Source organism: Lacerta agilis, chromosome 2, assembly GCF_009819535.1.
Source record: "Lacerta agilis isolate rLacAgi1 chromosome 2, rLacAgi1.pri, whole genome shotgun sequence".
Lineage (NCBI taxonomy): Eukaryota > Metazoa > Chordata > Lepidosauria > Squamata > Lacertidae > Lacerta > Lacerta agilis.
Window position 1 is genome coordinate 59,786,246 of NC_046313.1, and position 18,640 is coordinate 59,804,885.

At 43.9% G+C, this 18,640-nt stretch overlaps 1 protein-coding gene across 1 annotated transcript; it reads left to right on the plus strand.

The window, feature by feature from the left end:
* Nucleotides 1-3,311: 3,311 nt before the first annotated feature.
* SMIM3 (small integral membrane protein 3) lies at nt 3,312-18,396 on the plus strand. Its single transcript, XM_033140305.1, has 2 exons — nt 3,312-3,687; nt 17,443-18,396. The coding sequence occupies exon 2, from the start codon at nt 17,460-17,462 to the stop codon at nt 17,643-17,645; it is 186 nt and encodes a 61-aa protein (XP_032996196.1). The 5' UTR covers nt 3,312-3,687; nt 17,443-17,459; the 3' UTR covers nt 17,646-18,396.
* Nucleotides 18,397-18,640: the final 244 nt, after the last annotated feature.

The following is an 18,640-nucleotide window of genomic DNA, read 5'->3' on the forward strand; positions in this document are numbered from 1 at the left end:
TTCAGCAAAACAAACATTTCACATCACAGGGAGATCTTAACAAAGGGCTTGGCATTTTACTTTTCCTTCTCAAGGAACTTCAGTGTGGAGTTTCCTCGTCTTTCAAATCCCAACCAAATACAGTACATTGCTCATGCTCGCCTCTGTATAGAAATTCCACATACCCTGCAAGCTCAATTAGAGTCATCATTTCCTCTCAGGGACAAGCAACTGATTTAAACAAGTTTCTTTCCTGGTTGTTTTTGTAGCTTTAGTGGGTCCCTTGATGTGCTTCTATCAGGTTTCATATGACCTGGTTTCTTAGAAGGAAGCAGAATGACCAAATGACTTTCCTGAGTTTGGGTAGCAGTGCCCTCCTTGTGGAATGCCCTCCCTTCAGGTGCCAAGGAAATAAGCAACTGTGTTTTAATGTTTTTATTATGTTTTTAGATATGCTGTAAGCTGCCCAGATGGGCAGGGCATTATTATTATTATTATTATTATTATTATTATTATTATTATTATTATTATTGTTACCACCAATCAAAGTGGATCTTCACTGTTTTGAGCACTTGAACTTGTGATGACTCTCTTCTATTTTCAATGGTCATCATATTTAAGCTATGTTCTAAATTGTGAGGTCCTTCCCTTAGCCACTAGAAGGCATAGAGGTAAAGGTAAAGGGACCCCTGACCATTAGGTCCAGTTGTGTCCGACTCTGGGGTTGCAGCGCTCATCTCGTGTTACTGGCTGAGGGAGCTGGCATACAGCTTCCAGGTCATGTGGCCAGCATGACAAAGCCGCTTCTGGCGAACCAGAGCAGTGCATGGAGACGTCGTTTACCCTCACGCCGGAGCGGTACCTATTTATCTACTTGCACTTTGACGTGCTTTCGAACTGCTAGGTGGGCAGGAGCTGGGACCGAGCAATGGGAGCTCACCCCGCCACGGGGATTCGAACCGCCAACCTTCTGATCAGCAAGCCCTAGGCTCTGTGGTTTAACCCACAGCGCCACCCGCATCCCAGAAGGCATAGAAGAATATATTTAAAATGTGCTCTATGGTTGAAATAAGACAATTATCAAGACAAAAAACACTCCTTCTGAAATGGTGTGATGTACCTTGGAGCATTTAAGGAAGTTCTTATCCCTTTCTGTACTATGGCACCTTCTGGGGTCAACAGGAAGACCAGTTTAGCTAAATGTTCCACCTTCTTCACTAGGATTAAACCCACAACAGAATAGCCCAATGAATCATTAGCTGCCAGCACATGCAGAATACAGAGCAATAGGATTCTACAGTATCAAAATCTAACAAAATATATGTATATTAACAAAATATTAAAAACAGAGCATTGCAGTCAATTTAAATCCAGAAGAAAAGATTGTTTGCCCTTTGAAAATGCCCTGGCTGTTCTAGGCAAATAGCTTCTCTTATGTGCTTCCTTCTTTATGGATTAACAGCATGGACTTCATGGAGCTTCACCTGGTGAAGATCCCCAGCACAGGACTTAGCTGAGCATATATAGATGCCTGTGAAATTGACACCATGGCCTGAAATGCTTCAGGATGTTAGCAGAGGTGAACCAAGGTCCACCCAGGTTGCCCATTCAGGAAGGCAGGAAGGGTGGGGCCTTGAGGTACAACAAATTAACAATCAAATTGCTCATGGAGGAGTGGGCGCGCTTCTGACATTCGCTCTCAAGCAGTGCCCAGATCATTGTGTGGGTTGGGGTCCATAACAACTTTGACAGTGGTAACCCTAGAGATGTGTTAGAAGGCCACAAAGTGTGTGCATGTGCGATTTAGCTGAAATGGGATGTGTGTGTCTGAGAGTGAGGTTTGTGAATTTCATTAGATTTCATTTCCCTTTCCTATGCTGCTGCCAAGTACGGGGCTTGCTAACGATTTAGTCCAGGGGTTGTCAGCCTTGTCCCTACCGCCCACTAGTGGGCGTTTCAGGATTCTAGGTGGGCGGTAGAGGGTTCTACGGCACAAGCTGAATCCTCCTTCCATTGAGCGCTGGTGGGAGGTAAGGAAAGTTTACCATCAAGAAAGATGCATTAGTAGGCGGTAGGTATAAAAGGTTGACTACCCCTGATTTAGTCAATCCCACTGCAAAATTGTCTGTTTTGAATAGAGTCTTAGTCATCATTGGCAATATAAGAATCTCAGTATAGTGTTGTGAGTGCACCACTCAGCTCTCAGAAACAGACACCATAGCGAGCTTCCAGGAAAATATGACTTCCATTTATAGTCACATTACTTCATCCGGCACGGGTATTTTCATAACTCTGACAGTGAAGAGAGAACAAAAACAAACAAAAACAAAACCCAGCTGTTGATTTCAGAAAACTAAGAGCACTTTTTTATTATTTTTTCATGCACTGCAGGGCAAAGTCCTGACATTAATGATTCCAGTGCTGAACCTCAAGTGAAGTCTTGCATATGTTTGCATTCTGGGGCCACATTTTATGCAGGTGCTTATCTACATGAGTGCATTTTACTTCTGCATAGGAAAACCACATGTACTCTGTGATACTAAGTAAAAGTGTGGGAAATGTGCATGTTCCATGCAACAGGAAGTTGAGAGAAATGGATCCAATGAAGAAAGCTTTTCCTTAAGAAAACTCACATTGCAGCACGTTTCTTGGTCTTTAAGGTGCCACCAAACTCTTTACTATGATGGTGGGTTCTCACCAGGTCTACATGTGCAAAAAATAAACTTGTCTGCGTATAAGAGTTTTTCTTTTGTGTAAAGCAACTCGTATATCACTGTGGCCACGAGTACACATGAGTCCGTTGGCTGTAGGGGCTACTCCAGACCCAGAAATCTTTTAAAATTAACACCAGTGCTTTTCCTCCCTTAAAAATTGTTTAGGGGTATTCTCATTTTGACTCAAGAAAACCACCATTTTATAGTTTCAAATCGGGGAAAATAAATACAGTAAATGGACAAAAGTACAAAGATTGAAAAAATGTATGCGTACCCCTGCGTCCCCTTATAAAAAAGCACTGGTTAATATATATCATATATATGATCTCATACATGATATCATACATGATAATCACCCATCGTATATCCATCATAAATAATAACTTCATTGTTATACAGCCACTTTGGTTTGTTTTTATTTTTTTCTTTGGCAAGCTACTTTATACTCAATCAAATTATATCTCCTCGTCATGCTATTTCTGATGAGAAGGTATACAACTGGATACTGGTACTGTATATCAATCAAACCTAGCAAATCAAACTCAGGTTTTGCACTTCGCATGTGGCCACTAGGTGGCCCGCTCGCCTTTGATGTCGCGGGGGCGGGGCGAAGTAGCGCGGCTGCCCCGCTGAAGCCTGACCTTCCCAGCAGCGCAAACGAGGCGAACGCAGAGTTCCAGCGCGCGGAGCAAGCGAGAGGGAAACTTTCGCTTTTGTTCGAATTCCCTTTTCCGGGCGTGGGAGGCGGCATCCCGCTGGCCACCAGAGCACGGTCTTCGGGGTGGAAGTTGTCCGCCGCGGCCGAGCTCGGAGAAAGAGGATCCCACCTGCCGGGTGTGTGTGTGAACTTACTCCCCACTTTTCTTCGTCCAGTTATTCGGCGGCCCGCGGATTTTGCGCTCCTTTGGACCAGACGCTCGCAAGCCGAGCAGGCGACACTCCAAGCGGGGTTTGGAAGTAGCCCGGAGACTCGAGAGCAGCATAAGAAACTCCTGTAAGTCCTCTTTGTAGCGATGAGCAGCGGCTAGTCTGTGAATTTTTTACGGAGTGCCACGATTTCTTTTGCTTGCTTGTTTGCTTTATTCGCGTGCGCTTTCATATTCTTCCTACACCTTCTTCATGTCAGTTTCGCTTCACTTCCTTTCCCGTTTGCATTTAGCATTGCTCCGATTTTTGTTTGCTTGCTTGTTGTTTGCTTTGGAGAGATCAGTAATAGTTTTAAGTCCCAAGGGAAATTCCACAAGTAGCTCCTCAATAGAAAAGGCTCTATCTATGCCATCTTTGATCTTCATTTCAGAAAGTCATTGGATTTTTTTTCAGGAAAGTGAGTGATCTTGCTCCGAAACAGGTAACTAGCCTGCAAGACCCATTTGTAAGTTTCCTTTTATATTGGGGCGTTTAAGGTGGTAGCAAACCTTCTCTTATGACTACAGTATTTTATTCTGGTGAGCATCGCTTAAGCTAATCCTTTGACACAAGCACAAACATTGATGTATCTGTATATACTGCTCTTTTAGATATGCTTGTGTTGTTTTGTTTTATAGTTACCATACCTTTGTTTTTGTATTTTCCTTGTGATTTATAATAGAATTGTGAGATCTATAAATGTGCACTGCATGTATTCTTGCCTATCATTTTTATAGCAACTATTGTAAAGCTATCACTAACAAAAACAAAGAGATGAAACCAAGATGTAAAAATGTTGTGCTGTTTGCTGTTCGTATCCTGGTTTTTGGCAGTAGCTCCTCCGTTGTTGTATCCTTATCTCCAGACTGTTTCCAAAAGGCAATTGTTTTCCTTCATTTCCCTATAGCAAAATATGGGGAAAACCCATAGATTTGGGCACATGCGATGACTAGACATAGTTAATCCACCGCATGCATATTCAGAGGGAAGCCAGTACCTATAAACGGTGACGCTTACATTAATCACCTGTGATGCACTATGTAAATTATACATTTTGTTACCCACAAAGTGTTGTGTAACTGTCTCCATTCCCAGTAGCGAAATGACGCTAATTCAGTACTTATCCAAAGGAATTGCAGTGAGCTGGAATTCACTGGCACGTCTAATTGCCTTTATCGGTGCTTGAAAAAGAATTGGGAGTGGCTCTCAGGCTACAGAATGTATATGATCTCCCATATGGATATGTGTTTGATCGTTTCAGATGATATTCTGTTATTTTTATTTTTCACTTTCTTTTGGTTTTCAACCCATTTTTGGTTAGTGCGTTTGCAGTCTTCTCTATGCAGGTGATCAAAAATTGACAATAGCAAGGCGTGCCACCAGGTTCATCTTTTGGTTCAAATAAATAAACGCGTTCCTATTTAGAGTAGCACATCACTTTTTGTTCTACTCTAGTCCATTTAATTGTGACAGACATAGCTAAATGCAAAGAAAGTAAAATATAAGGTTGGAAGTTTTATGTTGCTTGTATGTATTTCATAACCATACTAACCACAGATGTGCTGTGTCTTTATTTTGTTTTCTTCCTCCCCCTTTCCCCATTTATAGCTTCTGGCATGAACAAAAGCTTAGGGGAAGCTTCCTATCTGCAATGTTTTCCACTTTCCAAGTAACCCTTTGAAGTTTTAAAGGAAAGGCTGGATAAGGATGCTTTAGATATTTTTAAAAAATCTCTATTAGTTTAGGCGTTTGGAAAAGATTGGGTGTGGTGCAGCACAAGATGTTGGATTTGTACTACTGTTCAACTCCTTTTTCGTTCTTGGATTATCTGTATGACTCTGGATTTTTCAGCTTCTCTTACCTATCTGTGAAATGGAAATAACAGCAATTCAACTCACAGGATTGTTGTGAAATTAAGGGCAAGCATGGAATAAAGATGGTAAAGGACATTGTAAATTATCAGCAATACTAACAAATTCCATGGTGTTCAAAATTACTTGGCAACTTTCTGCCACACAGCCTATGACATGCACTGTTCCAGTTTGCCATCACTTAGATGTCTGCACCCTTAACTGTTGTACCATTTGTATTTTGATCAGTAGTGTTTGGGCACTGACTTACCATTGGATATTCCGCTGTTTCTCTTGTGCTGCTTTTGAGAGACATTTGGCTGGTTTAGACAATATCTGAACAAGTTGTCCACCACAAGGCATGCTTCCCCCTCCATCTCTAACCATCCATACTTAAATGGCCTGTCCGGATGTGAATGGGCACATGTCAAATCCTACACACGTGTAGGGGGAATTTACACGTCTGGTTCCCAAGTAGAACCCAACTGCACGCTTTTAGGCCATTACGTGTAATATTGTTACTATTTATTGCATTTAGGTTTTGTTTTCTTTTTAATTGTCAAACAACAGCTAAAATCAGTTAACAAGGAGAAAGCGAAATACAATAAACACAAAACTTCCTAAAGTGCCCATGCAATAATTCTATAAAACAACCCCACCACACGCCGCTAAAGTGCAGAATGTAAAATAGATGCATATTTGGATGGGTCTTGCTCGCAGGGATGGCAGGAGGCAGTGGAGATGGGAAGGCAGGTGAGCCCAAAGCAGCATCCTTTGCTTTGGAATTCTGGGGCTGAAGGAATTCCAGGTGAAGGCAGACAAGTGAAAGTGACATAAATGCAGATTCTCTGGCCTGGAAACTTCAGTCTCTACCTCACAAATGGGAATTGCTCCTACCTCCTCCCTTACTGATGATTTGAAAGCTGCCTCTTCATGTCCCCAGTGGGGGGTGCTAACTGGTACCAAAACTATATGGTTGTGGTTTTATACCGGTATTTTGATTTTATTCTGTGAACTGCCCTGCAGGTATAGGGCAGTATACAAATTCAACAAATAATAACAATAATCTGTTCATCATATAAAGTGATGGGGCCCCTTTACTTTCTCTCTCTCTTTCTCTTTCTCTCTCTCTGCTCTACTTCAGGCACCTAGCCAGAAACCTTGTAGAAAGGGTGGGGGGGATCACTTACAGAACTGCAAGATCAAAAATACAGGTATCTGTCTATGTTGGAAGGGATTTAATTGCATTGCTTCTTAATGAGCAATTGGGTAGGATGCTGCCTGAAGCCTTCCCCACCCCCTCCTTATATTTCCAGCCTTAAAAAGGGGCCAGAGTATTTTTAAAAATAAAAGCTGGACCTTCAAGGAAGGACTGATAATGTTTCTGAAAGGGGACCTCCCATTAAGAAGCAGCTTCAGGCGGCAGATTTGGCATGGCATTATTAGAATATGTCCATTGAGTTTTTTCGTATTATTTTGTGGCATGCTAAGAGCACCATTTTTATTTTTATACCTGGCCACCAAAATAATCTCAGACTGGCTTCCTCTGCTCTCAGATAAGATGCTGCCTGCTTTTCATGCCTCTGCTTTGATTAGACTTCTCCCTTCTGATTTCCCCCCACTTTCTTTGGAAAGCAAGAGATTTTTCATTCAAATTAGGACTGACCCTTAACCAGCCAAGCAAGCTACCGGTATGTGTCTTCTTTTCTGCAGGCAGGCAGTTTCTATCCAAGAAAGATACTTGTTAAATAAACAAACAATTAACATTTAAGTATTGTGTAGCTTACATAGGACAGAGTTTTTGTCAATTATGTTGCGTTTCTAAGGAACTGCATGATGGGGTGCCATTCCCCCCATTGTTTCTGGCAGTCTCAGGTTATTAATTGGAAACATCTATACAGTGGTACCTCGGGTTAAGAATTCATTCTGGAGGTCCGTTCTTAACCTGAAACTGTTCTTAACCTGAGGTACTACTTTAGCCAATGGGGCCTCCCGCTGCCGCCACACAATTTCTGTTCTCATCCTGAATCAAAGTTCTTAACCTGAGGTACCACTTCCGGGTTAGCGGAGTCTGTAACCTGAAGCATCTGTAACCTGAAGCTTCTGTAACCCGAGGTACCACTGTATAACAGTGTTAGAAACTCAGATATAGAAGCTAGGAGCCAAATGACTCCTTAAACCAGGGTTACAGTCGCCAAAACGGAATGTCTAGGTGCCATTTTGTGGCCAGATGTCTTGAAAGTCATATTTTCCAATACGACGTTTTGGTTCCTGAAATTCCTTCTGATTGTGCAGATAAAATATCACGAGTAGAATTCTACAGAAAGCTGTTGCTAGCGTGTGAAAACAGTCAAGATTGAAGGATCCCCAGGCATGCAGCTCCAGATGGTGGAGATGGCATGCACCATCCTGGTGCCCGGGCATCTTCATGTGGTTGCAAGTAGGTGATAGCCAGGTGCAAAATGCACGTGGCGAATTTTGAACATTGGCAGGGAACCTGTGGCCCTCTGGATGTTGCTAGATTATGAAACCCATCTTCTTTTGCAACTGGCTGTTAACCAGAAAGTTGGTGGTTCAAGCCCACCTAGAGATGACTGTGGGCAGGATTCCTGCATTGCAGGCAGTTGGACTAGATGACCCCCGAGGTCCCTTCCAACTCTACAGCTCTGTGATTCTTATAATGCTGGTCGGAGCTGATGGGAATTGGGATTCTGCAACATCTGGAGGCTCTCCTGTCAAAGGCAGGATGCCTCTGAATACTGGATGCTGGGAATCACCAGAGAAGAAAGTGCTGTTCCATCCATTTGCCATAGGATGCTGAACTAGTTGGGCCTGATCCAGCAGGACTCTTATGCTTTTACCCAGCTACCAATTACCAGCAGGCCCAGCTTTTGGGGGGTTCTACTGCCTATTGTCTGCCTGGACTTTTGTATTTCTGGTTATGAGTTTAGGGTTGTTCCATTGTAGCCTATTAAGACAGTGGGGTTGGGGTTACTGAACCCTGTGCCCTGCTAAATTAAATGCATCAAGTGTTGTTTGATACAATATGATAAACACCTGATATGTGGGTGAGCACCTTGTCAGTCACCCTCCCAACAAGAATTAAAACTTTTCAGGTGAACTTGAAGAACAACCCCAGCTCCTGCTGTGCTGGAGTCACTTAGGAACCAGCAGGGATTTCCTTCAGCTCAGCTCTACCAGTGGAGGGGGGGGGCAGGAATGTGTGGGCAGTAGCCAGTGTACAACCAGATGGGGTTGTCAGTTCTGGCTGGGAGGGCTGTAATGTTAGGGTAGATTAGGGTAGACATAGATACTGGGACACGGGTGGCATTGTGGGTTAAACCACAGAGCCTAGGGCTTGCTGATCAGAAGGTCGGCAGTTCGAATACCCGTGATGGGGTGAGCTCCCGTTGCTCGGTCCCAGCTCCTGCCAACCTAGCAGTTCGAAAGCACATCAAAGTGCAAGTAGATACCCGGTAAATAGGTACCGCTCCAAGCGGGAAGGTAAACGGCGTTTCCATGTGCTGCTCTGGTTTGCCAGAAGCGGCTTAGTCATGCTGGCCACATGACCCAGAAGCTGTACGCTGGCTCCCTCGGCCAGTAACGCGAGATGAGCGCCACAACCCCAGAGTTGGACACGACTGGACCTAGTGGTCAGGGGTCCCTTAACCTTTACCTACCCCAGAAGTAGGGTGGCCTGGTAAACTGGGCAGGGCCTGCAGAAAGTAGTAACAAGAGCAACAGGCCCATAGAATCTTAGAGTTAGAAGGGACCGCCAAGGGTCATCTAGTCCAAGCCCTTGCAATGCAGGAATCTCAGCTAAAGCACCCATGACAGATGGCCATCCAACCTCTGCTTAGAAACCTCCAAGGAAGGAGAGTCCATCACCTCCCAAGGGAGACCGTTCCATGTCTTTGCATTTGAACACCCAACAGGATGCGTTCACAATTTGAGGAAGAAATGGTTTCCATAAATTCTCAACTCAGCAAGAATGACCATTAAAAAGGACAATGAAGAACTTGCTCTTGAATCTTCTCCAAGCACTACCAAACTCTCTCTCTTCATTAAACACCAGGAATCAGAGCACAGTGCCTGTCGCCCCCCCCCCCCTTTGTCTGTCGGCAAGCTGGTTTAAATGCAGAGCCCCTGTGCTGCGTGATAGTAATAAATAGGTTTCTTACAAACAGCCTGTGTTTTAACAAGTAATCCCTTGAAGGCATTAAGATGGGTGTAGCCTGGCCTTTGAATCTCCACAGGTTTTGACGTCATGTTATCTTTCTGATCTGGAGCACTTAAGAGAATTGGCACAGTGACTCCAGCTTAACCTGTTCTTGCTGATGTCAAAGTGGCAACGAGCGTCACCAAACTTCGGGGATAAATTACAAAAATGGTACAGCCAAGATGATGTCAGGCTGCTCGGTTGGAGCCGCTTGCGCATTGTACACAATCCCATGGTCATTGCATAACAAGTCAAGTTGCACAGTTGCGTAAACGTTTTCTTCATATGACATTTGTATCACACCCTGTCACTCAGATCAGCACGGCACTGGGGCCTCACAACAACCCTTTGAGGTAGGTTAAAGTGAGAGGGAATGACTTGCCCAAGAGAGGCAAGTCATTAAGCAAGGGTTACTTACGCTTTTTATACTGAAACCTAGCTTCCTTACATGGTGGCATGATGCCCGCAGACAGCCCCTTTGCCAGCTGCCTCTTCCAGTTTTCTGTTTTGTTTAATTTGTACTGTGCTGGCTGCAAAGCAATGTGCAGGCACCTAGCAAGTCTACCTTCTTCTCTCACATTTCCGAGAAATGCATCTGGGCCCCACATGGACCCCTTCATAGGAATGGAAAGGAAGAGGAAGAGGCAGCGAGGGGTGTAGTCCTTGACTTTGAACCTCCTACTCATACGAATGATGTGTGGCACTGTCTCATTTCCATGAAAACAAGCATAAGAGGAAGTTCATCTGAGAAACAGGGACTGCTCCTTTGAACTTAATGACTAAGCAGGGCTTGGTACCCAGGTCTCCTGGATCCATGCCCAACGCATTGCTCCCAAGGATGGTGGGAGCTTTAGTGTAACAACATATGGGGGACCAGGTGTTCCTCATCCCTGTTCTACTCATGGTACCATGTTGGCTGTCAGAAAGCTGTGTTTGAAGTCGATTGCTTTTGTATTGAATTAATGGGACTCGCCGGCTTTGAATCTCAAGTATTCGAGCATCCAATTTCGTTTTGTGTGTGACATGAATTTGGACATGAAGTCCAAGTAAAACTAATAAGATTACTGAGGCTGCTCACGACATGAGGAAGCGTCCAGAAATCAGAGCCTAGAGCCACGAAACGCTTGTGAATGTAGGAAATAACTGAGTTTCACTCGGAGCAAATCAACAGCTTAGATTACTGCTTGCCAGGAAGTTCATTCCAAATAACAACGGCGCTAATGCACTTCTCTGTAAACGGAGCACACATTTTCCTGTGCTGTTTGTAGGCTCTGCCACACACACACACACACTTGTAGAAGGAAGGCCTTCCATTTCAGCACAAGCTTGCCAGCACATTCTTCCACCGAAACACGCCTCAGCCTGCCTATGACATAGGAGAGTCTTATTCCACGTAAGACTCTGACATGGAAACCCACAAAACAGCGTTGCGGTGAAACTTGAATCCCAAATTAAACTAGCACTCCCAACCAGCTTGCACTTCCAGGAGTCCTGCTCATGAGTTATGTTCCTTACAGAAACAAAATAGAAAATTCTTTCCAGTAGCACCTTAGAGACCAACTGAGTTTGTTCTTGGTATGAGCTTTCGTGTGCATGCATACTTCTTCAGATACATACACACGAAAGCTCATACTAAGAACAAACTTAGTTGGTCTCTAAGGTGCTACTGGCGTGCCTGGCGTGCTCTGGTCCATGGGGTCACGAAGAGTCGGACACGACTGAACGACTGAACAACAACAAGGTGCTACTGGAAAGAATTTTCTATTTTGTTTCGGCTATGGCAGACCAACACAGGTAACTGTTCCTTACAGCAGTGTTTTTCAACCTTTTTTGGGCAAAGGCACACTTGTTTCATGAAAAAAATCACGAGGCACACCACCATTAGAAAATGTTAAAAAAAATTAACTCTGTGCCTATATTGACTATATATAAAAGTAATTTTTCAAATTTTCCCACGGCACACCAAGCAACATCTCGCGGCACACTAGTGTGCCGCGGAACAGTAGTTGAAAAACACTGCCTTACAGAGTCACTGTGGGAACAAAATAATTCCCCCCCCTTCCAGTAGCACCTTAGAGACCAACTAAGTTTGGTCTGAAGAAGTGTGCATGCACATGAAAGCTCATACCAATAACAAACAATATTTTTTTTTTGACTATGGCAGACCAACACGGCTACCTACCTGTAACTAGAGTCACTTTGGTTAACATTTTATTGTTCAGTTTATTGCCATCTTTAGTTAATGGAGTGTCCTTTTAGGCTGCAACTAAGAAATCTACAGAACCAAGACTAGACCCAGTGGATGGGAATTGCAGGGAAGCAGATTTTGGCCAAAACATTAGGAGTAACTTCTTAAAACAAAGTCCCATCTGCACTATATATAGTTCAAACAGCTATGGCTTCCTCTACAGATTCCTGGGAACGTTAGAAGATTCCCTATTCCCCTCACAGAGCTAGAATTTGCAGTCATTTCCTCATCTTCCTGGGGTACTAATTTTTTTTGCATACACACACACACACACACACACACACACACACATATACACACACACTATCTTAAAACATCAACAGCACACATGTAAGAACAATTCATATCCAACACAGATAGCAACAGGAATAAAGATCTCCATTTAGAAAGCTTGTGGAAAGGAATGTTTTTAGCAGGCACTGAGATGACAGTAGAGAAGGCATTGATTTGATATATAATGGGACCAAAGTTTCCTTCCACAGGAAAGGTGCCACCACACTCAAGGCCTTGATTCTGACCTTGTGAAGAATGCACTTCCTGATAGCATGGTATCTGCAGGAATGCCCTCTCCTTCAGAATGCAGTGATTTGTTGGTTATGCAGAAGGTGAGATGAACTTTTGAGTATCCTAGTTCCAAGCTGTATATGGCTTCATGCAGCAATACCAGCACCTGGAGCCTAGCCCAGTAGCTAATTGGCAGCCAGTGCAGTTATTTCCACAACAACTTGCTATATTCTGCCCTAGTTGAGCTGCCACATTTTGCACAAGGTGGCAGCTTCCAAATCCTTCACCACATACAGCACATTGCAGCAACCAGTCTGGAGGTTACTGGATGACCGTGATTAGGCTACCCCAACCCAGAAATGGCTGTAGCTCTCTTCCCAACTGAAGTTGGTAAAAGGCACTCCTAGTCACTGAGATCATCTGGGCCTCTAAGCGCTAGAGATGCGGGAGTACAACCCCATTGAAAGCAGACTCAGGAAAGGCCCACCCATGGTGCCTCCATCTGCCCAGGATTTATAGTCAGTTTATCGGCCACCACCAAGTCCAGGCACTAAGTCCAGGGCTTGCACAGCCTCTCCTGATTCGGACGTTGCAGAGAAACATCAACATATGATGACACCTCCATTTCCCATTAGTAGCAGACATTTTTATAGCACGTATTCACAGTTGAGTGCCACAGTTTCGTATTGAGATGATTGGTTACCAGAGCAGAAGTTAACATTTTTCATACTTTGTCATTGGTTCTGAATTAGGATAGTCCTAGGACAAAATTCCCCATGAAAACGCATGCCAAATAGGTCTGCTGAAACAACAATTACATGTCCTTTTCTTCTTGCATACATGATAGCAGTTTCGTTCCACTAAGGCTTATCCTAAAGTAGACATTTTCTCTGTATTTTTATAACTTACATTGCCAGGAAGTAGACGAGCTGCTTTTTTGACCTAGGGCATTAAACAGCAGTTGGAGTCCCAACAAAATCTGGAAGGTCACAGGATTCCCATCCCTGGTTACATTTATTTATAATCTGCCTTTCAGGATACAAATCCTTCCAAAGTGGCTCGCAACTAACTACATATTTTAAAAACACAATAAACAACATATTAAAAAGTTACCAGGATCTTTCTCACAGGGCGGCTGATGGTTGATCAGGGAGGTAGTCTGAGGCAGTCTTCTTAGGAAATACTGTGTTTTGAAGTGTTTTCCCCAAAGCACTTTTGATCTGAATTGAGAAACAGAATGATGTGGCTGTTTTTTGAGCTGATAATGTGTACAAAGCCTTAGTTCGGATTCGATCCATTGACAGAATCAGGTGTTGAGCCTCTTGTTGAGAAAGAATGGATTGGTTTGCTTTGTGGGCTGATGTTGACTGGAAAGGCAAGCAAACAAGCAAATAAATAAATAAATGTTCACAGGATCAAAAGATCAGGGTGGGAAACAGCAACATATCCAGCTGGCAGGGGTTTGCGCACTGTTTGGTGCCATCAGTTGCTTCATTCGTGTAAAGAAACGGATTTCGTGACTCAGGAAACCATGATTAAGCACAGGTGAGATGCCTCGAGGCTGCTGAATCAAACACGAAATCTGTGTCAACGCCTGCTGTAGTTAAAATATACACAGAGGCAGTCCGTGTGACTGGAGATTTGGCAAGGGTTTTTTTTTTTTTTTTGCTCCATCACTAATTTTATTTGCCCAAGGAAAATCTTCCCTGGAGGCTGGACAGATGAGAGGCAAGGTCCCATGGGCTTAGAGGCTGCAAGCATCCTACCAGAGCCAGTTCTGCTATTAGGCACAGTAAGGTCTCAGGCAGCGTATGCTGGGAGCCAGTGGTGCCCCTCAACTCTTCCTCCTGACCAAACTGTTCTGTTCGAGAAGAGAGTTGTGTGTCACACACTTTGGCATCCACGTTTATATCTATGCTGCTGACCTCCCTCAGGGGCAGGGCAGTGCCCCTTTGCTAGTACCAAAGTAGGAGGCACTATGAATGGGTGTGCATCATTTTATCCTTTGCCTCAGGCAGCCAAATGTCTTGGGCCGGCCAGCCTTGCTTCGTACATAGACACACTTAGGCAGTTCATGGGACGCCAGTTGAATTTGTCCTAGAGAAGAGAGGGTGAGGGAGAGAGCTGCAGCAATTTGTTAGCCTGGGATGTCCAATGTTTCTCATTAAGGTAGATAGTATTGTGCTGATACTGGTCTGTATGTTGAGGTTAAGGTGATGGAATTCAGGGCTATAACTCTTTTTGGTTGAGGGGCCGAGAACTTTAGATGCTTGCGTTTGGAGAGGGAAAGGGCCTTTCACAGGTCCTGTTCTGATCCTTTGAACCCAGAAATGGGGACCCTGTGGGCATCAGGGAAATCCTCTGCAGGCACATGTGCACCCCATGGGTGCCACACTGGCAACCTCTGCCCTATGGTATGTTTCCCCACCTTTCTTTTCTTGCAGGTGCAGGTACACACATCTGTGCAGTTACCAAAAAAGGTAGTGGGAAATATTTTTGGAGGGCAATTGCTTCTTGAATCATCCCTGCTAGACTAAAAAAAAAAGCAAACAGGTGTCAGCTTGCCTGAAGTTGGACAGCAAACTGATCAGAATGGTTCATTGCAGGTGCTCAGTGCCTCTATGACTGAAGCCTAATCCAGCAAAGCATATTCTGCTGTGGCAATGTGCTGCTGAGAGAGAAGAGACTCTAGCTACTTAGAATTGATTGGATGGGAGCCAAATTGCTTGCTTTTGAGCTGACTCATTACAGAACTTATTACACACACACACACACACACACACACACACACACCTATCTAATCTATCTAATCTTTGGTGTTGATAGGAACTTGTAGAAGGAGGCAAAGAACCAGGGGACACGACACCCCCCCCCCAATAGTGGAGGACAACATAGCAATTAGGTAGCTCACACACAACTGAACAATTCCTCTCCCTTCCCTGCCCCCACTGTTCCATTTTTTAAGGCACATTTTCACATTTAGATGGCATAAATAGTGTACTGTATATCATTTTTTTGAGCATACAGAAGTCCTGCCAGTTTGCAGAGAATCTATGATGTTGCTTGAGAAGATTTATACACTGATATCCTGCAGCACTCCCAGGGTTTTTAATGGGTACAAACCTTAGGCCAGGTAGAGAGCTCTAGCGGGCCACATCTGCCACATCTGGCCTGTAGATCTGATGTTCCTCATCCTTGTTTTAAAATAATCGGTACCTGGCACCCTTCCCGGCTAATTAAACTTTGACTCTCCTGCATTGTTAACATGTTTCTATCTCACTGAGGGGCAGAATGGCAGAGTTGTTCATTTTTTCCATCAGATTATACAATAATGGTGCAATTAAAATAATGACATGTAATGAATACTAATGAAGAGCCAGCATTTTACGATGCCTTTTTATTGAAGGGTATCAGAGTACAGTACATGGTTTTCCTTTTACAGCTGCCTTCCTTCCTCAAGATACCTTATTAAACAGAACATTTCGTCACCACGCGGCTTAAGAAGTATGAACAGCAGCCCACACTGACCCTGAGAACTGCCTCCCTTCTGTGCCACCATGCACAGTTTCACATTTTGATGCTATGAGCATGTGGCGCTGTTGCACAGCAGTGTTTTGCAACAAAGCCCTCGTTTTGTTCCTGTGACATTTTGTGGAAATGCAGTCCTCTGAAATAAATAACATTCGTTGTATTATTTGATGCGCAATTGGGTCATTTGCTAATTTAGCACATGCGCCAAATTATGCTCTAGCTTCATGACCCGCTCCAGACCCTCTTTCCATTGAGTAGGAATTCTGACTTAGAAGTCCCATATCTGGGTGGGATTCAGCTAATGAATCCCTTTGACAGAAGCCTGTGCAAGGGCTTTCATTGGCACAATGGGGTTTCCTCTAGTTCTCCTGGTGACGGTCAGGAGAATCCCCAGAACAGCACATGGAAGAAAGTGGGTGGGTGGGTGGGACTGTTCCATCTAGCAAGCCGAAATGCTTGCACTGACGGAACATTCAACATAGTATAACATTGAATTCCTTCCTCTACGTACGTTATTCTAGTCACTACAGCAAACTAGCTGAGAAAGCCACAATGCATGAAATAACATTAAATGACATCTATTTCTGTGTAGTGCCTGGATGGCAGGCAGGCAGGCATAGAAGTGATCGATCCCATCTGATCCCACGCAGCAGTGTTTGCACAGACCAAATCCTTACGTCCTTGACACTGCAATCATATGCCTATTTATGTGCCAGAAAGCCCCACTGCACAAAGTGGGGCTTGAGTAAGTATTGTTGCCTGCTACTCCAATCTCTGAGCAGTATGAGATTCCAGACGTTCCAGGTACTTACCCAAGGTTCATGTTTCCTTTTGGAAATGGGGCACAGCAGAGACTGTGGTACCTTTATGATATTGTATATGGTTTATTTACACATATATACAACCTGAGCCTATGGTGGAGGAGTTCACAGCATTAGCACCTCAAAAGGGTCTTGTTTCTCCCATAGCTGCAGCTATGGCAGAGATCAACCATTGCTGTGCCTCTCTTGCGGCTTTGCTACTCTTCTTCCTAACCTCTCTATGCTGTAAACTTTGGTTTTATCTGTTGAGGAATCCTTTGATTCTTTGTTCTTTTAATGTTCCATCACCCAGGTGATCACTTCAACACAGGAAGCTTAATTAGCTGTGATTAGATTTTAACACTTGCTGGACCTGGGGATTAGAGAGGTCTGGCACCCATCTTAACACCCCAAGCTTTGATTAAATTCTAACACTTACTAGATCTAGGGATTAGGGGTGTCTGGCACCCACAAACTCATAACAATATGTATAGATAGGAGTGCCCTGCATGTCTTCTTCTGGGCCCAATGAAGTGCAGATGTGTTCTAACTTACATAAATTTCAAGCAGCTTATCCAAGCTCTGTTACTTCAACTCTGGAGGTAGGGAAAGGTTATGTGCTTGCCACCTGTGAGGATTGCATTTGCTCTGTGTCCTGTTTTATTGATACTTTTCTTTTTCTTTGCTTTAGGGAGGAACAGGAGGAGCATGGATGTTTTGGGAAACATAGAGGCCACACCGTTTCCCCTTCCAAAGCACATATTGGAAGTGTGGGTCATTGTCCTGATCATCCTGGTCACCATCGTGGTCATGACATCCCTGCTCTTGTGCCCAGCGACAGCAGTGATCATTTACAGAGTCCGGACACACCCGATACATAATGGGGCCGTGTGAAACCTGCTTCCATGTCACTATGTTTGGCTTTGCTTTTGAGAAACACGGGATAAAAAAGTATTACAGGGAAACTGTCAGTTTATCAGGCTTTCTCTGACACCAGGCCAAGCTCTGAGGAGACAATGGAGGCAAGCCAACAAGAATATGACAGCAGCACAGAGACCATGATCATGTGACGAGGACGTCACATGTCACTAGAAGTACCCCAGAAGCCTGGTTGCACAATACAAACTGTGTCCCTAATGCTCCACATCCAGGACTTTATCCCCAGTTATGGAATCAAGTTGGCTGGTTCAGGATTCCAGATGGTTCCTGTTTTGGATTTTTGGTGTGTCCTTCTATTTGAAAAATGGTTCTTCATGTTTACTGGGCAAGCTGTTCCAAAGGACTAAGCAATTGGCAAAAACAGATGTCAGAACGGAATAATGAAATGTAACCCCAAAAAACCCTTCCATGTAGATTCCAGATGTGAAACACAACCTGTTTTATCTACCCCCTTCAAACTGAGACATAGTTTCCACGTGGGGGGAAGCTTTGATTGCTCCCAGCTGGCATGTTGGTCATTCTCACTTCCCTCCAAGATCCCTCTAATCCAAACAGCAGCAGCCGAAAAGGGATTGGGGGGGGGGAAGAGAAATGAGGTGTAGGTAGATATGTGAAGTAATCGTATTTGCGGTATACAGTTACAAAATGATATACTCATCATTAAACATCTATTTTTAAGGAACCTGATAAAATCTTAATACAAAAAGGCAGAGGAGGGAAGAATAATATTTGAACAAAGTAATTTACTGTCAGGGAACAGTTTAGAATGTGGCAATGAAAAAATGGAGTGAAAGAGGCATTCTTTTGCTGCTGGGTTTGTGAAACTGTGCATCTTGCATTTCTGTGAATAGGATGGGAGGGCCTTTCCTAGTTGTACTGAAGGAATGGCAACTAGGGAATAAACTTGTAAAGACTGGGGATCTTTGCAGCTATGATGCGATACAAGTCGT